At 42.2% G+C, this 21,759-nt stretch overlaps 1 protein-coding gene across 1 annotated transcript in view; it reads left to right on the top strand.

Moving 5' to 3' along the window:
- LOC138283724 (embryonic protein UVS.2-like) overlaps positions 1–21,131 on the top strand; it is a 52,275-nt gene extending 31,144 nt beyond the window's left edge. The window contains exons 8-13 of the mRNA XM_069221769.1: positions 1,601–1,725; positions 7,317–7,432; positions 10,703–10,928; positions 15,176–15,294; positions 18,669–18,891; positions 20,788–21,131. Of these exons, the coding sequence (XP_069077870.1) occupies positions 1,601–1,725; positions 7,317–7,432; positions 10,703–10,928; positions 15,176–15,294; positions 18,669–18,891; positions 20,788–20,798 (820 nt within the window). The 3' untranslated portion in view covers positions 20,799–21,131. The remainder of the gene's footprint in view (positions 1–1,600; positions 1,726–7,316; positions 7,433–10,702; positions 10,929–15,175; positions 15,295–18,668; positions 18,892–20,787) is intronic.
- Positions 21,132–21,759: the final 628 nt, after the last annotated feature.

The raw sequence follows: 21,759 nt of genomic DNA, 5'->3' as shown, positions 1-21,759 counted from the left end.
AGCTTTTCACTGTCTGTAATGCAGACAGTGAAAAGCGCGACAGGTGCAACTGCACCCGTCGCACAGCCGCAACACCGCTGGCTCCATTTGGAGCCGGCTCCTGTGTTGCGGCCCAGCGGGGATCTCATAATGGCCTCCATGGGAGTGCGGCCGCATGGTGGATACAACTTGGCGGGCAGCAGTTTTCTCGATGGGAGCCTTCTTCGCATTGCTGGAGTAGCATCTTTTTTTTACGCTAGACCAGCAATGCATCAGTTTAGTGCCACAGATGTGTCAGAACTTCTGACGCATCTGTGAAAACATGTGCCATGAAGCTCTGTATAGTAAAAACAGTGCATCCATTGCGTCATTAGGGAGACATTGGGCAGTGCAAAAAGTCTGACGCATAGGGACAGATGTGTCAGTTTCTTGTAAATGAGGTCCCCAATCTGCTATCGCTTTTGTTTCATTGGAGAAACATTATTTAACCTTGCCCGACTCTTTGTCAAAGGAAATGACCAGCTGAGTGTCATCAGCGTACAACAGAATTTCAAATCCAAAGGATTTGAAGATCTTGGCAAGGGGAATCATATATGCGTTAAATAGGGTAGGGCTCAAACATGAGCCCTGAGGGACCACCTTGCCAATCAACATGGTACAAGACTTAAAAACCCCCAAAGAGATAGTCTGAGATATTTGTTCAGTAAAGTCTTGGAACAACTGTAGGGCTGTCCCATCGATCCCTATCTTTTACAACCTTTGAAGCAGCCCGATAAGGAACACAGTCTTGAAGGCTGCAGACAGGGCTAAAAGCACAAGCATAGATGAAGTGTTGGCATCCAGGGAGTGTCTTATGGAGCTTGTAACAGCTACCAAGTCTGTCTCAGTGCTGTGCGCCGATCTAACCCCAGATTGTGATGGATCCAGTATCTTGTTGCATTCAAGGTAGGCTAATAGCTGTTTATTTATTAGACCTTCGAGCAGCTTGCCTAGTATCAGAAGCGTTAAAATGGGCTGAGTTTGAGATAATTTTAGAGGCAACATTAGCCTTTTTTGAACAGGCATAACCTGCGTGAATTTTCAGGTCTGGGGAATTTTTCCTGTGTCTATAGATAGATTGAACAGTGATCTGATTGTGATAGCAATCTGACTAAAGAGTAGCACTGAGATCTTTGGTGGGCATGGATCCGAGGGGGCCCAGGATATAGCTTTTTCTAGAGCTCTTTTATTTGCTCAAGTGTGAAAGCATCAGATGTTTCCAGGCTAAATCCACCATCGAGGGGGGGGGGATCGTTAAAGTTAATCTTTTTATTTGTCTGGTCCAGTAGTCTGGTAATAATCTGGTAAACTATCTTGATTTTGGCCTCAAAAAATCTGCAAGAGAGTCACATAATTCCTGCGAGATCTGAATTGACTGATAACAAGCCTGAGAATTAATGAAAGAGGCCTTTAAAGAGCTCTTTAGATGAATTACCAATCTGACTAATTTGGTCGGTGTATGACTTTTACCAGCTAGTCTGTTGTTCGGATGATATCTGGTAAGCAAAACGTTATATTCTTCTTTGAACTTTTGGTCTACAATGCATGTGGTGTTTCTCTCACAATATGTTTATCTCACCAGGTATGCTTTCAGTGGCAATAATGGACCAACCATTGTCCCCAAGCCAAATCCTAACACACCTATAGGACAAAGAGATGGACTGAGCAACCTGGACATTGCTAAAATTAACACCCTGTACCAGTGTGGTAAGGAATTTATCTCTTCACAAATATTCTAAGCTACCAGAGGAGTTTTTATCAGTCTTTCAATCATCTTCCTGTACAACTCTAAAAAATTTCAGATTATATGATTCCAAAATTCTCCTTTCCAGGGTAGGCTCCACAAGAGATTGTCCACCACAAAAGTACAGGAAATTGCACCACATAGCCTTAAAGTAACTGTTACTAAGAGTGATGTAGCGCCCAAATAATATACTGTAATTTTACCTAATGGTCAGAAAATTCTGGCAACCGTCCTCTGTACTTTCCACTTTTGGTGTCCTTCACATTTCCTGCTATTTGCTGTGAACGATTTAGATTATTGCTTTCACGAAGCCATCTTTAAGACTATTAGTAAATCAAGCTTGACAGAGGTAGCTGAAGCCAATAACTTCCATCAAATCCTGAACACCAGCACATAATCTTATTACGTCTCTTAATGAAGAGCACAGTTGGAATTAAAAGAGTAAATCTTGTTGGCTGAAGTACGAGGCTGTAGACTCTCTGACAGAATGTGTAGCAATGCAGAGAACACTACAATCTTCAGCATCAAATTAGTCACAGCATAAATATCCAACCACATGAGAAGATCAATCTCAAAAGAGCGCCCATTAACAATATACAATTCAACCACCAGATAGGACCTAATCACAAGACAGAACGCAAGCACGTGATAATCTCAATCACAAGAGAGCACCCTTTCACAATATACAACTCAATCATCAATTAAGACCTAATCACAAGACAGAACGCAAGCACATGGTAAAAGCAATCAAAAGACAGAACCCAAGCACACGAAAAAGAACAATCACAAGGCATAGCCCAACCAAATGATAAATCAATCACAAGAGAGTGTCCATTCACAATATGGAACTCAACCACAAAAAAGGAACTAATCACAAGAAAGAACCCAAGCACATGATAAAATCCCAAAAATCGCCCATTCACAATCTAGAAATCAACCACAAACAAGGACCTAATCGCAAGACATAATCCAAGCACATGACAAAATCAATCAAAAGAGAGTTCCCATTCACAAAATAGGACCTAATCACAAGACAGAGCCCAATCATATGTTAAATCAATCAAAGAGAGCTCCCATTCACAGTGTACAATTCAGCCACAAAATAGGACCTAATCACAAGACAGAACCCAAGAACATGATAAAATCACAAGACTCACAGACACAATATAGAACTCAACCACAAAAAATCACAAGACATAACCCAATCACACGATAAAATCAATCACAAGAGAGTGTCCATTCGCAATCTACAGCTCAACCACAAAATAGTACTTAATCACAAGGAAGAATCCAAGCACATGGTAAAATCACAAGAGAGTGCTCATTCACAAAAAACTCAACCACAAAGAAGGGCCTAGTCTCAAGACAGAACCCAAGCACATAATAAAATCAGTCACAAGACAGAACCCAAACACACAATAAAACTAACCACAAGACACAACATGATGCATCAGTTACAACCATTCACAATATGGAACTCAACCACAAATTATGATCTAATCACAAGGTAGAACATTATCACAGCATACAATCAAGTCACAACGTACTGCCCAATTATATCATAGAACCCAATCACAAGGGAAAATACAATAACACAAAATCCAATCTCTTCTTGTCTAATAATGAAGGGAGATTCTAGCTTGTAGTCCCTTCTCTGGAGTTCTTCCTTCGAAATAGCTATCAAGACTGCAGCAATTTCAAACATTTGTGGCAGGGACTAAGATCAGCCCCCATAGGTTTTAGCCAATGGCAGCCAAAGCTAAATCAGCTTCGAAGCACCATATTTCACGCACCTTATCTTCCAACTCCTTTTAGCTCAGGTGTTCTATCTGAATCTTCCCTCTAAAACAGTTTTTATAATCCCTGCATTTAGACAGGTGGACAGTTAGATCCGTTATAGTGCACAGTTTCAATTTGCAGAATTCCTTAACCCTGCTCAAAAAAGATTATCTGCTTTTTTCAAATAAACAAAAAAGATGGCTTTTTTTTAAAGGAATTACCCTACTATGTTTTGGCTTGCCTTTCTTGATGTCCACTATTATAGTGCCAAACACCTTCATGTGGGACGATTTTCTAGCCATTTATAGGTGACCATTTAGCTAGATAGAGGCTGTGGATGGGCAAAAATTGAGACCAGGGGTCAGCCCAGGAATGCCATTGTGGGATAAAGGGTGAGAGAGAGGACCTCTACTACCACTGTTGTTTTCATGACTCTTTGTCCCAGGACTTGTGCCACTTTCTATTTGTTTACTTTTTATTTTGATGCCAGTGATGGCCCCTGGCACAGGAAACATGAGATCAGAACTCAGGTGCCTTACGTCCATATAAATTGCAAATAACCAAATCTTAAACTTTTTCCTAAAGAACATACAATCACTTGCTCTATGGAGAGCAACAGGAACAGAATTCCATATATTATCCACTTGGTAAGCAATGATAAGTGCACGCTGGCCAACAGTGTAGTAGGAGTGTCATGGGTCCTTATGCAAACAAGGAAATGTGGTCCCTGACCACTTTTTACACAGTAAATTACAACAATATAGTCCAGATCTAGTGATGCCCTCTGGCCATTAGGCCCCACTGCATCATTGATAGCTACGTCCCTGGCATTGTTATTAAATAATCAGAACATCACAAAGATGAACTGTCGAAGAGCGAGGAGAGCAGGAGGGAGTGTACCATCTGAAAATCTGACTATGAAGAAAAGGGCTTTGTTATGAAGAGATTTCAGATAAATACAAATAGTCCTAAAAATGGTATGTTTGCTAGTGGGCAAACCATTGCAAGTTCTGTAGTTGTCCAGAGATTGGCGATACCCTAAGCCAGTGGTTCCCAAACTTTGACTTCTGTGGACCCCCATTTTATCATTACTGGAACCCGGGGACCCCCACTGAATCATTATTGGAATCTGGGGACCTCCCACTGAGTCATTACTGAAAGCTGGGGACCTAATCTGTTAATAATTTTAAATTTTCTAAGAAGTCGCGGGCCCCCTGAGGAGGCTTCACAGACCCCCTAGGGTCCCTGGACCACAGGTTGGGATCCAATGCCCGTAGCCACTTACTCAAAAGAAGTGCTATTTGTATTTTGGAATCAGTTGGAGAGGGTGGGTTGTATTCTGGGGAAGTCCTAAGTACGGGATGTTGGTGTGATCCAGAAGAGACACAACCACACTTCTAGGAAGTAGAAGTGAGAGCTCTCATAAAGAAATGGGAAAACCTTATCAGAAATTCTAGATGAAAGAAGGAGGATGAGACCTTAATGGTCTTGTTTGATAGGTTATCTTGTCATCAAATTATACCCCCAAATCTTTGTAGTTCTCCATGGAGTAAGACAATGTCCTAAGCTAATCAGGCCATGAGAATGAATTTCAGACAGTTAGGAGCCATCCAATTTAAAACAAGTGTGAGTCGACTATGGAAATTTCTACTAGCCACAGGTGGTCTGAATTCCCATGCGACTTCACAATCTGCTGGGTGTGATCCACATAACATATTGAAGCCAGATTAAATGAATGGACAAATCTGGCCAGAGAGGCAACAAAAAGATTAAACCGGGATTAAGGTGGGTAGGCACCTCACTGGTGAACTGTTTGGAAGAGAAACAAGAGTTGGACATATCCACCTTTAGTGATTTGCTAAGGAGATCCAGGTTAATGGTGCCCCACTGATGTCTATCCCATCTACACTGTCTGGCTGAGGCAGCAGAGTGATCAAGAGCGCAGGGGGAAGCAATGCCACCTTGATCGAATATCATGGATTGGTCCACACACAACTTCCATGCCGTGGTGCGCCAAAACCCATCATGAGCTGAGCCTAACAGGTCATTCTCCAAAATGAAAAACAGAAGTTGGGCTGTCCCTTTTCTGAACCATCACATTGGAAGGCACCAATGAGAGCTATCTGTAGTGGAGTTGAGGCATCTACTGGTGGTATCTTTGATAGAGGGATAGTAAAATGTTCTTACATTCCCTAAGGATCAACGTTGATTTGAAGGCTATAATAATCAAACAGTACAGGTAGGGAGCGATGCTAGGACCTAACTTTAGGGTCCTCACAGGACAACGGTCGCCCAGAGATATAGATTTAAATTAACGTTCTATGTACTCATTGAGGTGGTGTGCCAAAATGTTGTCTGTAGAGGGCACTTTCAAAGCAAAACCACCCAAGCCCCTCTACCGAGTGAAGAGACCATTTCCACCTCGGTCAGCTATGTATGCACAGCCTCAATGTTTGTCGTTCAACTCTCGTCCACTCCACTGGGCGATGGAGGGCAATCCATGAAACTAGAGAGGCAGGTGAAGGCCTATGGAATAATGCAGATGTGTCTGGGGCTTAAGGGCCGAGTTAGCTGACATCCTTCTTTCCTTAATTTATTTTATTCTCTGCAAGAATGGGAAGGGAAACTATTCTGAAAGTCTTACTTCAGCGTATGTCTAGGAAGGAAACCTCATATTTTATCTACCTTGAGGACATTCTTTCAACCTCTTTTTGGAAAAAATGTAGGTGTATCTTAGGAAACATGTGGGTTGTTGACGGTTGGATGTGGGCTCTTACAGGGAAGCCACAGGATAACTTTGGTGACAGCCATACACTCTTTCCTCCCTGCCCAAGAACTCTGCTAAGGATATGAAAGTATCCAGATGCTTCTCCATGTGTGGGTTAATGTTTCATACAGCAGCCCTTGTCTCGCCTGGTTAATGCCAAAAATGAAGTCATTTCCCATGGGACAATCAACTCCCACCCACCGCAGTACATGCCTAGAAACTGACACTCCATGCAGCATGACAAGTCTCAGCAGAGATGTCCGTTTTGTAGTCATAGGAATGAAACCTTCTTAAAAGAGAATCATTTCTCTCTGGAAAGAGGGTATTAGGAGGGGGAGAACATGCCTCTCGTTAGCAGGGAAGAGGAGCATGGTCGCCATCTTAGAGAGGCTGTGGTAATCGAAAAAACACACACCGCAGCTGCTGAGGTAGTAACTGCTGCTCAGACAAAATCCCAGATACACCCAGTCATGTTTGGGATATAGCAGTCCAGATTCTTCATCGTCCCTAAAAAGACACTCCCATCTTGATGTCACTTCCTCAGGTGTGACTTCCGGTGACACTGATGTCTTTGACAACAGCTGGATCAAAGTTTGAGCAAACACATCCTTAATAAAATAAATACTAAACACACTTTTCTGCGACCACAGGTTCACTCCTGTAACCTCTTTTTGGGAGTAAAAATTAAAAGGAGGAGACAGCATATTAAAATTACATCTTTGACTATACCTCACTTGATTGTGTTTTATTTATGATTATTGTGTACTGCTGTGGGTTCTATAACATTAATTATCATTTTCTTTCATTGTTTCCCTTCAACCTAATATTTAGTATGGTAGAATCCCAAATTTTTTATTTAGAGTACACATTGAAACAACTGCCAGCTGAAACAAGCTGCTCTGGGTATGGCAGGGTGGGTTTGCTCCGTTATCAGCTGGAGTAAAGCTGTAAAGCGCTACTGATGGGAGACACAGACAATGATTAAATGTCCCGACTTCTTGCTTTCAGGTACCTGTAGCACTCTGCTCACTACCCAGAGGGGCACCGTGATGTCCACCAACAACCCTTCCTCGTACCCAAACAACGCCAAATGCACGTACCTCATCAGAGTCCCAGTGTATAAGGTAAGACCTTCTGGGCGCATCAAATGATTTTGTTAAGACCTTGGATTTGTTAAAACAAAAAAAACAAAAAGAAAGACAAGCAATCATCAAATGTAATTTTATAAAGTCTGCTGACTAATGACTTGTCAGTATGATAGGTGGGAAGGGCATTGCTTATATAAATTCTCTTTCAAGAGCATGGGGGGTGGGGGGAAGAACTATGCCAGTCCTAGAGCGCTTATCTTCAGTGGTTACAGTGCCTACATATATCTCAAGAAAGCCCATCAGAATCATCACCAACAAATATCTGCAGGCAGCCACAGGAACCTTCATAAACATAGTTGCCCACATAATATTTTATTTGGCATTAGAGACCTCCAGAAAGGCCTCAAGACCGATCGCCAATGCTGAGCTCAAGAAAGTCTCTCCCAGGACTATCACAAACCTACTAAGTAATAAGTAAAAGGTTTCTAAAGAGTGTGAATGCCTGTCTGCATCTTGGCGCTAGCTTCCAGACAGAGCCCTATCAAGAAAAAAGGGGACCTTTTAGCTGAGGAAGAAACAAGTCAGGCTTTCAACTGCTTCCTGAATTGTACTAGAACTGGCTGGACTCTAAGATGTCTAGGAAGTGACCTCCACCATTTTCAAGACGAGTGGGAAAAGCGCTACCTCCCCATCATGCTTTTTTTTCAAAATAGTCTGAGCCAACCTTGTGACATCACTGCCAAATATGAGTACCTAGGTTTTTTCAGGATTAAATTAAAGAAATGTTTTTTGCAGCTGACTGACAATGTTACTCATGCAGTTGTTAAGCTGTCTGGCCACCTTTTCAATGTTAGATGAGACCGACACTATCTGAGTGTCATTGGAGTGAGATATAACCTGAGAATCCACAGAAACAGATCAATTTAATCAGAGGGGTGACATAAATGTTAAAAAGAGTAGGGCTTAAAAAGTATCCTTGAGGGACCCGGCAAGGAAGAGAGAAAGGTTCCGAGGTAAAATCTTCAAGAGCGACTACTTGCTCCCTATTCAACAGGAAGGAACCTAGCAGCATGAGTGCCAAAACCTTGCTGCTGCTGCTTTCAAGGCGGTTGATGAGTAGAGAGTGGTTGATCGTATTGAACGCAGCCGTAAGTTGAGTAAAATCAAAGCTGCCTTCCCACCATTGTCAACAATGGCTCTGAATTCCTTAGTGGCCAAAATAATGGCTGACTCAGTACAGTGATTGGGTCTGAACCCACGCTGAGAATGATCTAGAAAAAGGCTGTCATTAAGGAAGGCCATAATATACTGTTTCTTTGCCTTCTGCAATATTTTAGCTAGGAGAGGAAAATGAGAGATGGGCCAATAGTTTTTCACATTGTGGTGGGGGGGGATACCGACTTTAGATCGCCACAACATGAAAAACTATCAGCAAACCTAGACCTCCATGTAACACACAAGATATATTGCCAGCTGAGATCCTCAGAAATCTCACAAGAACTATCACCAACATAGACCTCCAGAAATCCCACAGGTCTCTCACCAACATATACGTCCAGAAAAACATCAGAATTATTATTAATAGATATCTGTAGAAACCCGCAAGACATCCAGAATTCCCACCAGAAATACCACCAACAGTGACCTCCAAAAACCCCACAGGGCTGTCTCCAAAATAGGCTTCAGAAGGTCTCTAAGAACTATCAACCTAGATCTCCTTAAATCCAACAGAAAACCCATCAGAACTATCACAACATGGACCTCCAGAAAGCCCACATGGCTATCATTAACATAGACTTCCAAAAAGCCCACAAACACTTCCTGACCACCAACAAGATCTTTTACCAACATAGACCTCCAGAAAGCCCAGCTGCAATAGGCATGCAAGACTGATGCAGGTCTGATAACTTCAGTAGTGTACAATTCAACATCCAGTTGATATGTGCAAACTTGTGCAGGTTGTAGCAGGCAGTATACAGTGCATTCAGGCACCAGCAGGTGCAATATAGATATAGAGCTTACCATCAGATATGTGGAAATCTCGAACTATGGCAGGCCTCTTCTGACCCAGAGGAGTGGCAAGTGGCCTGTCAAAGTCTAAATGTCCCCAATATTCATGCTTGACTAACAGTATTTGGCACAATATTTCACACCCATTATGCCAGAGGGGTTTCAGTTCCAATACGCAACTGGAATCGACTGGAACTTTCATCATGGCACTTCATGATAAGTAAAGGCATTCATATGTTACCACAGGATCCAACAAAAACCTTAAGTAATTGGTCAAATAATGTTCCAGCTGAGGATAGTATAGATAACAGTGAACTCCCATTACTTAAATACATTGGGATTTGCCCCCGAAGGAGTAATATAGGCTGTAGTGACAAGCAGTTAAAATTATGTGCACTGGAGTCGAAGACCACAATACCTTTTGGGACCACAAGCTCAAAGTCTTAAATTTAGATGAAAGTCTGTCTTCTGATGTGAAGCAGGTCTCTGTTACCATACTTTTATTTGGATCACTGAGGACTGGATGACATTCATGACTACCTAGTAGATGCACAGTTATAATTTGAACATGCTCCAAATATATTAAAACATGTTTTACTATAATTCTAATTATAATCTGTATACCTTGTACATAGTTACACAAACGTATAGTGTTGCACTTAGCTTATTTCCCTTTAAACCTTATGGAATTATGGATATTATTGACCATTGTGGGATATTGTCTCAAGATCCCGTTTTTGTACATGTTTTGTACTTGATAATGTGAAATAGATGAGCTAAATTTTATTTTTGGAGAAAGGGCTTCTGTTAGATCAATTATTAAGCAAGTATTTTATTTAAACCACATGAGATTATGTGAGATAGCTGTCACATGACCTTGATAAAGCCAATGAATGTAGTTGAAACGCTGGTTGAACACTGGCTGATGGCATGAAGAAGAATGCAGTTGGTAGCACTCTTGTTCACTTTAGAGGAAAAATGTAGAATAAACTGGTTTTGTATTTTTGCACACTGACTTCTAGGTCTAAATATGTTTGCAAGACTGGATGATTGATTGACAAAGTGGAATGTAAGGCACCTTGGCTGTAGTATTTTGTGTTCTCAGAGTCCAGGGAGGGTCTGAGAAGTTAGGGTAAGGAGATAAAGTGGGTACATGGACAGACTTTATCAAGCAAGAATCTGTGTATTAATTGAACAAATCAAGCTATGTAAAAATTACTTTTCCTGTGTTATATGATCAATGGAAGCCAAACAGTAAGTAGGTTGCCCTTCTGATTTTAAAAACTTCATTTTCAGGTTTTCCTGCAGTTTGATGCCTTCGATCTCCAGTCCTCCCCAAACTGCTCCTCAGACTACCTTACTATTTACGATGGCAATAACAAGGCAGCCCCAGTCTTACTCCGCAAAGCGTGTGGGACCGGACAGCTCCCGCCCTTCACCTCTACTGGAAAAGAGATGCTGCTGGAGTTTGTGACGGACGGCTCCATCACCGCAAGTGGTTTCAAGGCCTCCTATGACAATGGTATGGTCCTTGGTGTCAGGCTGCTCTCAGAAAGGGGAGGGAGGAACGCAGAGCCCTCCTCCCACAATGGTACAGTCCAACGTGTCTGGCCACTCTAAGTCAGGCAAGGGGGAACGCAGATGCCTTTGACTGGCTTGGAAGTAGGTGGATCCATAGGATGTTTGTCTTCATCATATCACTACTGGCATATTTCTAGTTGCTGTTTTGCCTGCTAGGTGCCTAGAGCCTGCATTGAACAAGCACAAGACGGCATATTAGCAGGACTCCACTTATTTGATAGCAGCTCCACTTGCACAATCAAGGCACGTAGGTCTATTTTCCTATGCTCTCGGTGAGATTTTCTTTTTAGGTTGAACCTAATAGGCAACGCATGCACTGCCTGTTGCGAGACATATTTTGCAGCCCGCCCATTACTTTTCATTGGTTGGCTTTCCATGTCACTTTAATTTGCCTACTTCTTGTTTGTGCCCCAGCTTGTCAATCTTCTGTTTGTCCCTCCCATGGAGCACTGCTTCTTTACAGTCTGATTGACTGCCATTTCTGATTCCACGGTTTGGTTTTCAAGCACTACTTTCTTACTTTGTGTGAAGCACTCCATAAGTGTGTACGTTTTCAAGCCGCCTGCCTCATGCAGTCTCCTCCCTGTACTCCCTGCTTCCCTCAGTTTTCCAACTTCTCTTCTCACCTTCCTCCCTCTTGTGCTTGCTCGTGTGCTTCTCCCCACTGCTGCTCCTGTGTTGCTTTCCCCTGACTGCAGTGTTGCTTTTGCTCTCGCCCTCCCCCCTTTGAGTTTGTATCCACTCCTATGTTACCCAGACGCTGCACACCCTCTCCTGCATTGCTTCGCTGTTCCCCCACAAGACGGCATATTACATTGGCTCCCTTCACCAAAAAATGATTTTGTCTGTTGTATTTCCTTTTTAGTCACCAATCATCTCATGCGGGTTGAGGACCATCAAAGTGACATGGACGGGCGCATCAAAGGCTTTTGTGTTTTTTCCTTTAACTTTAGCCATGATGTTGTGAGGCATGGCTAAAAACTACTGGCACAGCCAATAGATCACAAAGGCAAGATCTATTGGGTTTGCCAATGCTTGTTTCATAGGTGATCAAGATTAGGCACACACAAACAAATACACACCCAGGATCCACACATGCATATGCTGACACCGGTACATACACACCGAGACCCACACTTACATAATACGAACACACACGCATGCCCACACGTGGGGCCATATGTACTAAAGCATGGACACAGAATGGGTAAAACCTTTTGTTACATCTGGCCCATAAACGTCTTAACTGTCATGAGCCATCCATTTATAAAGCAAATGTGTTTTTGTGCATATGCAGGAAAAATCTCAAGCATATATAATTTGCGTGGCTCAAAAGGTTAAGTATAATATGTGGAGCACATAAATTTACATTAGTACATATTGAGCAGGACCAGGACAGAAATATGTGGGGAAGTGGGTGAACCTTTCTAGAAGGCGCATGAAAGCAACATTTTATGACCTGAAATACCAAAATCGAGGCTATAAGTGTGAGAGAGAACAATCCTATATGCTGTGAATTAGTCAAGGCGAGATATCCTGCCAAGTGGTGTCACACAAATGTCTTATTCTTACAAGGTAACATGTAAGGCTATTAGTTTGACCCAAGCAGCAAGAGGTTTCCCTAGAGAAATGCACTGCACTGTATTGCAAGACTTCTATAGCACTTAATACCCCTATGTAGGGTGCTCAAGTTCTTCCCTAAATGGGTAGCATGCTTCACTGTGTAGGGTGTGTGGCTGGAAGTGCGGTGTTTTGCTTTGATCCTTTATAGGAGGTATTTCTGTGGAATCCATTTTGATTCAGGTTCCATTTTGTGACCCTGAATAGGAGCAAGAATGCAGAACGTGCACTGGCCTCTTGCCCTTTACGTGAGCTTGAACTGTCTATAACACTGCTGTCACCATAAGGTCTTGAGAAATGATAATGTCACAAATGTACATCTCAAACTGTTGCTATGCTGATGTCATAAATCAATGCCCGTGTACGGTTAAAGGCGGTAATCTGATTACTGATTGGATAAATGATTGGACAGCACCTACAGTTTCAAAGAACAGCTGTCTCTCATTGGCTGTGTGTAATTTGTGCAGTATGTATTGTAATCTATAAAACCACATCTTAACAGATAGGGCTTTAACCAGTAAACCCGGGCACAGATGAAGAGAAATGTGTTGTAGTCATCGATAATTACAGAAAACACAAAATGGGATTATTGTGTGTAACCCGGCAAACTGCCACCAGGAAAATAGTCAAATACATTTTGGCGCTGAAAGGAACCAAAGACAACCCTTCAGCTTCTTCGGATGACTAATGAGCTGAACATAAGACCTTGATAGCTATTTCTTAACAAAAGGTTTAATCCATTTTATACATTGGGAATATATTCTGCTGCAAATATATACTTCTCATGATACATAGGGGCAAGCCTCTAGCGCCACCGTTGCGTAATTTCTTCTGACGCAGCTGTGGCGTTAAACAGTCCCATATAGTGCGCCACATTTACAAAGTGGTGCAATGGGACCATTGCACCAGTTTGTAAAGCCAAGCAGAACAGGTGCGGTGAATTTTACAACATTTCATTGCATCATTCTGCCACTTCACTGCGTCAGAATTTTAATGGCTGCTCAGAGCAGGCGTTAAACTAATGCAGGGCTTTTTAACTTGGGAGCCTCCCGGGCATTGCTGGAGTAGCATCATATTTTTTAATGCTAGTCCAGCAATGTGTGACTTTAGGCCACAGATGCGTCAGAATTTCTGATGCATCTGTGAAAACGTGAGCCATGGAGTTCTGTATTGTAAATACAACACATCCATGGCGTTCTTAGGGGAGCGCAGGGCAGCGCAAGCATTCTGATGCATCAGAGTCGATGCGTCAGATCCTCATAAATGAGGCCCATAGTACGTTATATATTTTCCTTCAGTCAAACACTCCATTTCTGCACTTGTAAAACTGCACAAAGCATTTGCACACAGTTGGCCACACACAACTTATGACCAAAGTAGCAGGAATGGCAACTTTAGACAAAACATAGCTGCTCTTTTAAATAGAACATTTTATGCTGTATACCTACAGAATTCGATAAAGGTATTTGCTGGTTCTTTTTTTTAAATGCCGGGTCTATTAGCCAATTTCATGTATGTTTTATCTTAATAACTGCATATTTAATATGTGCGCTTGTCCAGAACTGTTGCCGATCTCCTTGTAAATATTTTTGTGATGATTAATGCTGCTATAATGTGTAATTATGAATTATAGCTGACTCAGCAACAAGTTTTATCGTGAAATTGTTAGTTTTAAACTGTTTCGAATTCTCTTTTATGGTCATAATTTGGCCGAATTAAGATTGTATGATGATGATGAGATAGAGCACATGTTTGTAGACCTGCTCATCAGGCCTCAGCCACTGCAGAGATCAAAAACAAACAAATGGTAAAACAGGAAACATGGGGAGGGATCACTGCTAAACAGATGGACTAACTCATGCTGCTGAAAAGTGACAGGTACATCCTGTATTCTGGGTCGTGGTCACCCCGAGACTAGTCACATACTGTCAAGAGTGTGGTGATGGGTAGCTGAACAAGCCCTCATTCTGAGTGGTGATAAAACTTACACGACTATTAATAGAAGCAAACAAGATCCCAATTTTAAGCAATGATTGAGTTGCCTGGTAATTGGCAACATGTAGATTCTCATTTTGAGAAATCATCAAGTTGAGTGCAGTGGGTGATAGGGAAATCTCCAATTATTGGAGCAGTGATGGAATGGGGATGGGGTTGCAATCATGGGAACATGATCCCCTATTCTGGACAGTGGTCAAGCAGGGATTGGCCGGTTATGGGTAGCTGACATTTCATCCGTATTGAGCTGTGACAGTGGTGAGACAGACTAGTGATAGGCCAGAGAGAGATTCTCTATTGTGAGCAGTGATGGAGCTAAGTTAGGCTGGTCAAGTGCCAGAGGGAGGTTCCATTCATGGGTAGTAATCAAGTGTTCCAGCAGGGATAGTCTGGTGATGGAGAACCAACAGATCTTCTATTTGGAGGTGTGATGAGAAAGAAAAGCTGCTGAAGGGCATTAGACAAATGCCATGTTTTGGTCTTCAGTGCTAGTCTATGTGTGCTTTTTACAGAGTTTTGTGTAGTACCTCAAAGCACCAGTTCCTTCACATGATGTTTTTGTTTCTTTCTCAGTGGTCTGCGGCTACACATTTACCAGCTCTCCGGGAACCGTCTCATCTCCAAATTTCCCTAATAATTACTCAAACAACATGAACTGCGGCTTCTACATCGTCGCTCCAGACGGATACAAGGTGAGCTCTCCCACTAATAAGGTTTAATCCTGCACAGAAGTGGCACACTGCAATAAACCAGTGAGGGGCCATATTCAGAGACACCATAAAACCTTACAGAACGTTTCTTGAACAGTCACTTTATATCTTCTCAATACTGGTATTGGAAACTTGTATGTTCTCTTCATCTGGTTTCATAGGAACTAAAAACGACATGAGAATGAGAAAAGTTACTGGAGAAAAATAGTAGCAACAAAGGTATTTTGGGCCAGATTTAGGGAGCCCCATGCACCACCTTGTGCCATATTAGTGTGGATACCATGCAAAGTAACTGTTGAATGCCAGAATATTGGTAGGAAAAATAATGTGTTCTAAATGTCATTTACAAAATGTTCTATTTGGTGTAGATTTTCGATTAATAACTTCAATTGGGTGGTATTTTAGTAAACAATATTTAGGAAACTCTCTTTCTGTCAGTCCATATTTTGGTTACATTATTCCGGTTCCATGGTAGAAGCATGGTAGAAGTATGGTAGCTGCATGGTAGAAGCATTGTAGAAGTATGGTAGAAGCATGGTAATGAATCGGAGAAGGATGGTAGAAACATGATAGATGCATGGTAGAAGCATAGTAGAAGTATGGTAGCTGCATGGTAGAAGCATGGTAGAAGCATGGTAGAAGCATGGTAGATGCATAGTAGATGCATGGTCGAAGTGTGGTAGATGCATGGCAGAAGCATGGTAATGCATTGTAGATGCACTGTAAAAGCATGATAGAAGCATGGTGGAAGCATGGTAGAAGCATGGGAACAACAACGCTCTACGCGGTTTCAGCATTTATGGCTAACTGTAGGTACTGTCTAATGTGAACCTTCAGGAGTGACTCCTCAATTAAAAGGCAAATGTATCCAGAGGCCAGAGAGCACTCTACCCCACTTTGTTTTATTACTGATCTCTATAGGAGAGCACATAGGACAAACCCTTTACTCCTGGTCTTTTGACACACTTTCTATGTCACACAAGCATGCCACAATTTGGGATAATTGAGCATCACTTAGTGTCAAGCTATATCTTGGTCAATTTTTTTGTTTGAAGTTTGAGAATTTTGAGCCCATTTATGTTTTGCTTGACATGGAGGCAACTCCTTTCTAAATACAAGAAAAATAATTTTGAAAGCACGGATTCAATTTGTGACATCTACCTAATTCAGCATTCGTAAAACAGAATCAGTGAATTGATTCTGACTGTAGAAAATGTGTGAACTAGTCGAGTTTTGTGGACAACAAATGGCAACTCATGCATTGAGATAAATGCACATTCTAAGTGTATATTCGTAAAAAATTTATAGGTGCTCATACACTAAAACACATCGTTGCCATGATATGTAAAACTGGGTTGCTAGAAAGCAAACCTGTTCTAGAAACAAACAGCAAAACAGTGGAGCACACCCAGGTAGTCAATATATCTTCACTTTAGAAGTAAACGATATCTGATAGGTCAAATAACAAAAGCACAGTATGTAACACTATGATGACATTTCCCCAAACGGTGTTAGTGGACATCATCCGACAGAAATAGATATAAATAAACAAAAATATCCGCAAACAATATTGTCCAAAAAATAGACAATTTTAATACAACAACATATATATTTTTTATCCACAAAAGAATAAATATACAGAGAATGAACATAAAAGTATAACATAGTAATCCATCAGCTGATGGATTACTATGTTATACTTTTATGTTCATTCTCTGCGGATATTTATGTTTATTTATACCTATTTCTGTCGGATGATGTCCACTAACACCGTTTAGGAAATGTCATCATAGTATTACATACTGTGCTTTTGTTATTTGACCCATCAGATATTGTTTACTTCTAAAGTGAAGATATATTGACTACCTGGGTGTGCTCCACTGTTTTACTGTTAGTCGAGTTTTGTCCCCTTTTTGCTGTTTGCACGTTTGAATAAAAAATGAGAGCCATTTCTCAGTTCTAATAAGAACATTTCTTTATTGAAAGATGAATCGTGCATGGATGTTGGGTTTTATTCCCCTAGCCCTCTTGTACTGTCTCCCTGTCTGTCCTTCTGCTGCCTCCCATATGATCATTTTCCATGGATGCTCGGATTGTGCCAGCATGTCTGTCCATAAATTCCAGTAAGTTTAAAACTCCATTGCTTTTAATGTGACTCAAACATCAGATTCAAAGCAGCACCACCATTTGGTTCTTTCTCATTAAAGTGTGGTAAAACTATACAAAACATGGGATACAGAGAGCAGCCCACAGTATTAATCTCAGCTACCATAAGTCTGTGGTGGGGAAAGGAGCTCTTCAATAACTAGACACAAAGGGGCCCCTTAGCACCCCCCTACCGTCACCATGTGTGCACCGTATTTAAAATACGGCGCACCGTGGCGCAGGGTCAGCGGCAATAGTGTCATTTTTTATGATGCTACTGATGTACTCTGCAGGAGTAGCACCAAAATATTGGTGCTACTCCTGCAGAGTACATAGGGGCCCATTCTAAAAAAAATGGAAGACTTTGTTTAATGCCTGCTCTTGAGCAGGCGTTAAAAGTGCGTTAATAAATGGTGCAAGGAAATCTTATAGATTTCCTTACGCCATTTTTCTGGCTCCCCTTATGGCACAGACATAATGTAGCGCAAAGGGTTACAGAGTGGTGCAATGCATGCATTGTACCACTCTGTAAATACGGCGCGGGGATTTTGGCCTTGTTGGGCCACATTAACATCAAAATTAATTACGTTAATGTGGTGCAAGGCGGTGCTAGGGGCCTATAAATATGCCCCAAAATGTGCACCTCCCTCCCAAGAGCATCCAACTTACAAACCATTTAACGAACTGCGCACACAGAATTGTACAGTGTAAACTAGCACAAACCCTCAATCTCCAAAGCTCTGGGATACCTTTGAATTAAAATTTTAGATATATGCAACAAACATGAACGCAGATATTTGGCAATGGCAGTATCACATAAATGCTAGAGCAGTCGTGGTGGGAGTACTGAAAGGGGTACACTTCAGATGCCGTTCAAAGGAAGGCGTTGACGTATAACTTCACTGTGGACGTGCCAATACTATCAGTGAAATACCATCAAAACCAAACAAACTACTGTTGATACCAAAAGTGGCCTGGTCCTGAACTCTTTGTAGGATCCGCTATTGGCAGGGCACAGTTGAGCAGAGAAGGTTGACGCACAGTGCTTCTTCCCATGTGTTCCACCGCCTTCTGCTGGCAGGACAGGGATGGTTTTCACGGTCCATCACATGCTTCTTAATGCTTATGTCACACTGTATCCCCTGGTAGAACATACATTAACAGAGACTGACATGAAGAGCTGACATATTTCTTCTTTATGTCATACACAGGTATCTTTGACGTTCACCTCCTTTGACGTTGAGGATGATGTAAACTGCTATTTTGACTCCTTGTCTATTTTCGATGGTGCCAAGCTCACCTCCCCGCTTGTGGGCATATACTGCGGATCTAAAATAGTCCCAACAGTGACCTCCACCAGAAGCTCCCTGCTACTCCAGTTCCAGAGTGATACATCAGAGACCCTGACGGGATTCCAGGCCACCTACACCTTTGGTAAGTTTACCTCTGCCTGCTAAATTCACCCTTTGGCTGTCCATCACACTTCAGTGATGCATTGGTTCTTCTTCCACAATATGTGGAGGACTACCCGGGAGGCGCCATGGCACATACCCTGGGTTAATGTGGAAGGCATCAGCCTGTGTGCTCCTTATGCTACAGACAGATGTCATGCAGCAGTAATTGCTCGAAAGCAGCCAAGGATAGAACATTGGCCGGTCTACAATTATGACATGTACCATGCTCAATGATGCACTGTAATTAAGAGGGCTGTATTGTATTTTGAATAAATGAAACAAGATCTCTATAAGCCTATCAGAAGCTGATGGAGGTCATGTGTTTCAAAAACAGTTCAGCAAATGAACTTGAAGTTGCCCCTGGCCCATGAGTCTCAATCCATGACAAGCGCAAGCTAGACCAGTGCAAGGACAATTGAGCGGATATGTTGTGCAATCCTCTGAGAGTACCAAGCTTGAGCAGAGTGGAACACACATATGACATTAATCATATATTCAGCTATCATTGTCAGGTTAAGGCACTGTGGGAACATTGCGGCAACCAGAATGGTGGTGTTATCATAGAGATTGTATGAGAGGGCTCACCCATGAGTAAAGTAGCTCATTAACCCCTTCCAGACTTACATCCTTTTAGCATTAGGATTGTGCAGGAGGCTCGTCTCTCAATCCTTGATCATGATCAGGGAGAAGTGAGTTACTCTCCATGACCACTGAAGGTTTCAGCTGCACCTCTGGTCTGTGACCCCCGCTCTTGGCTCCTGTTCCTCCTGTAGCAGCTCAACATCTCACAGGAGGTGTTGGTGATGGACACTCCAGTAACGACTTTCCTCTGGGTAGTCACACAGTGGGGCTCCTCACTTCACCTGAGACATGTAGGATAATCCTGGCCTTTGATGTACGGGTATTCAGAAATCACCACCAAATTCTTCACAGATACACATTGCATTTCTGTAGGTAGTGATGTGTAGCAAAGTTGAGAACAGGTTCCCGCTTTTTAGGTCTGGCCTTTGATAGAGCTTATAGTTCTCATCTCAGACTATTGTTTTAGGAAATAAAACATATTGGGTACTTTTTGTCAAACCACTTCAGCCGGTGCTCTGCTCCGTTGTCATCCACTCTTTGTGTCTGCCCACCACAGCATACAACATGGGGCAGTAGTTCAGCCTATTTCTGCCACTTGCTCCAATCAAAGCAAGTGGTGGTGTTTTCTGTTTTCCCATGCACATCCGACTCCCAAAGAGTCCCATAGTTTGTAGCCCAATTGTGGCCGAATTGTTCCTTTTAATTATTTTTTGCCTTTGGCAATCGTTTATTCCTTTGGCAACTTGTGTTCCTTTAGCAATCTTTTGTCATCCCTCACTTTAAGACTACAAACGAAAGCTGTAAACCTTAGCACTGTTCACTGTGAACCAGGACCTTTTCCCACCTTTATATCCAAACACATTCAAGTCTTTCACATGCTTGGCTTAATACAGTGTTAGCAGCCAGTCCCTCCTTCTTGCCTAATATTGTTTCAGGATGGGAAAGTGCTCCATGTTCTGCTCTGGGTGAATACTGGCAAGAAAAAATATTTGAGCTTTGTCAAGGCTTGTTTAGGTCTGAGGGCACACTCATGTGAGTGGACATTACAGAGCATTATGGAGACGAGCATGTGACAAGCAGGAATATTCCAGGTACAGTGAACAAGGTCGAAGGAGCCAGGGAGACTAAGTTTGGGTCCAAAAGCTCTGGTTGGATTAGTCTAGATTACTTAGATTTTTCTACGCAAGGTGTCACACAAATACCCCCCATGTACAGACTTCAACCCTCTCTTCTGAATGCCAGTCTCCACTAACCTATTCTGTGCTCACATTTCTTTTCATGTTCTTGTTTGCAGTGAAAGCCTAACCCATAAGAAGATGAGGTGCTGCAGGCTCATGGAAAGTCTGGCTTCACAAAGTGACCCATTCGAAGGACTTGCTTGGTTCAGTGGCGTGCTGCTGGCTAAAAGTGATTGGCTGAAGTTCCTGTCCTTCAGTTCTTGTTTCTCTCCCCTACTTAGGTTGCATATGTGATCTTTGGGGATCTCTGCTCCTTCATTTTTCAGGTTTAATCAGCTAAGGCACTATTGGTGGGGTGAGGAGCACTGTTTGTGGCTGTTCTTTTCATTTAATGTAACATGAACTGTGAAGCATTGTACACTAAGAAGTGTCATATTGAAATTAAAAATTTTAATTTATATACCATGGGGTGCTTATTTTCCAATTTAACATTCTGACAACACACAGTAAAGTGTGATGAAATGCAGTTATCTCTGGGCAGACGGCTCTGCTGCTCTCATTGTCCAGTGCCAGTGTCTGAAGGATCCCATGAATGATCAGTCAGCTGGCACCACCGCCTCTATGTCCCAGGCTCAGTCCTGTCGTACAGGGCCAGGCTGTACCTCTGCCCACTACTCTATAGTGCTTGGAAACACACATGGTAAAGTGATGAACTGGTGCACCAGCTGCAGATGCAGTTGGTGCTGTTTACTGGAATGGGTGATGCTATTAATTCATGGCTGCTGTCAGCTTGGCATGGACATTGTGTCTGTTGAGGAGATGTTTGAGCTCCATCATAACTTCTTCCACTGTTGAACAAATATTGGAAAAGCTAACAGGTCTTGCCTAGGCAAACTATTGGCTGTACTGCATCAGTAGAAAGCTCTTGCCGATGCTATGCAGCATTGGGCAAAAAAAAAGAGGCACGATGATGCTCCGCTCATGGCTCCCACATTATACTGCTAGCCCACACATGCGTAATGTTGAATGCATGCTTATTTGGCACTATATATGTGCATGTCAGGAGACTGACATGACTGCCATTTTCT

This window comes from Pleurodeles waltl, chromosome 3_1 (genome assembly GCF_031143425.1).
Source record: "Pleurodeles waltl isolate 20211129_DDA chromosome 3_1, aPleWal1.hap1.20221129, whole genome shotgun sequence".
In the NCBI taxonomy this organism is placed as follows: Eukaryota; Metazoa; Chordata; class Amphibia; order Caudata; family Salamandridae; genus Pleurodeles; species Pleurodeles waltl.
The sequence above is the reverse complement of the archived record's forward strand: the minus strand, read 5'-3'. Positions and strand labels throughout refer to the sequence as shown.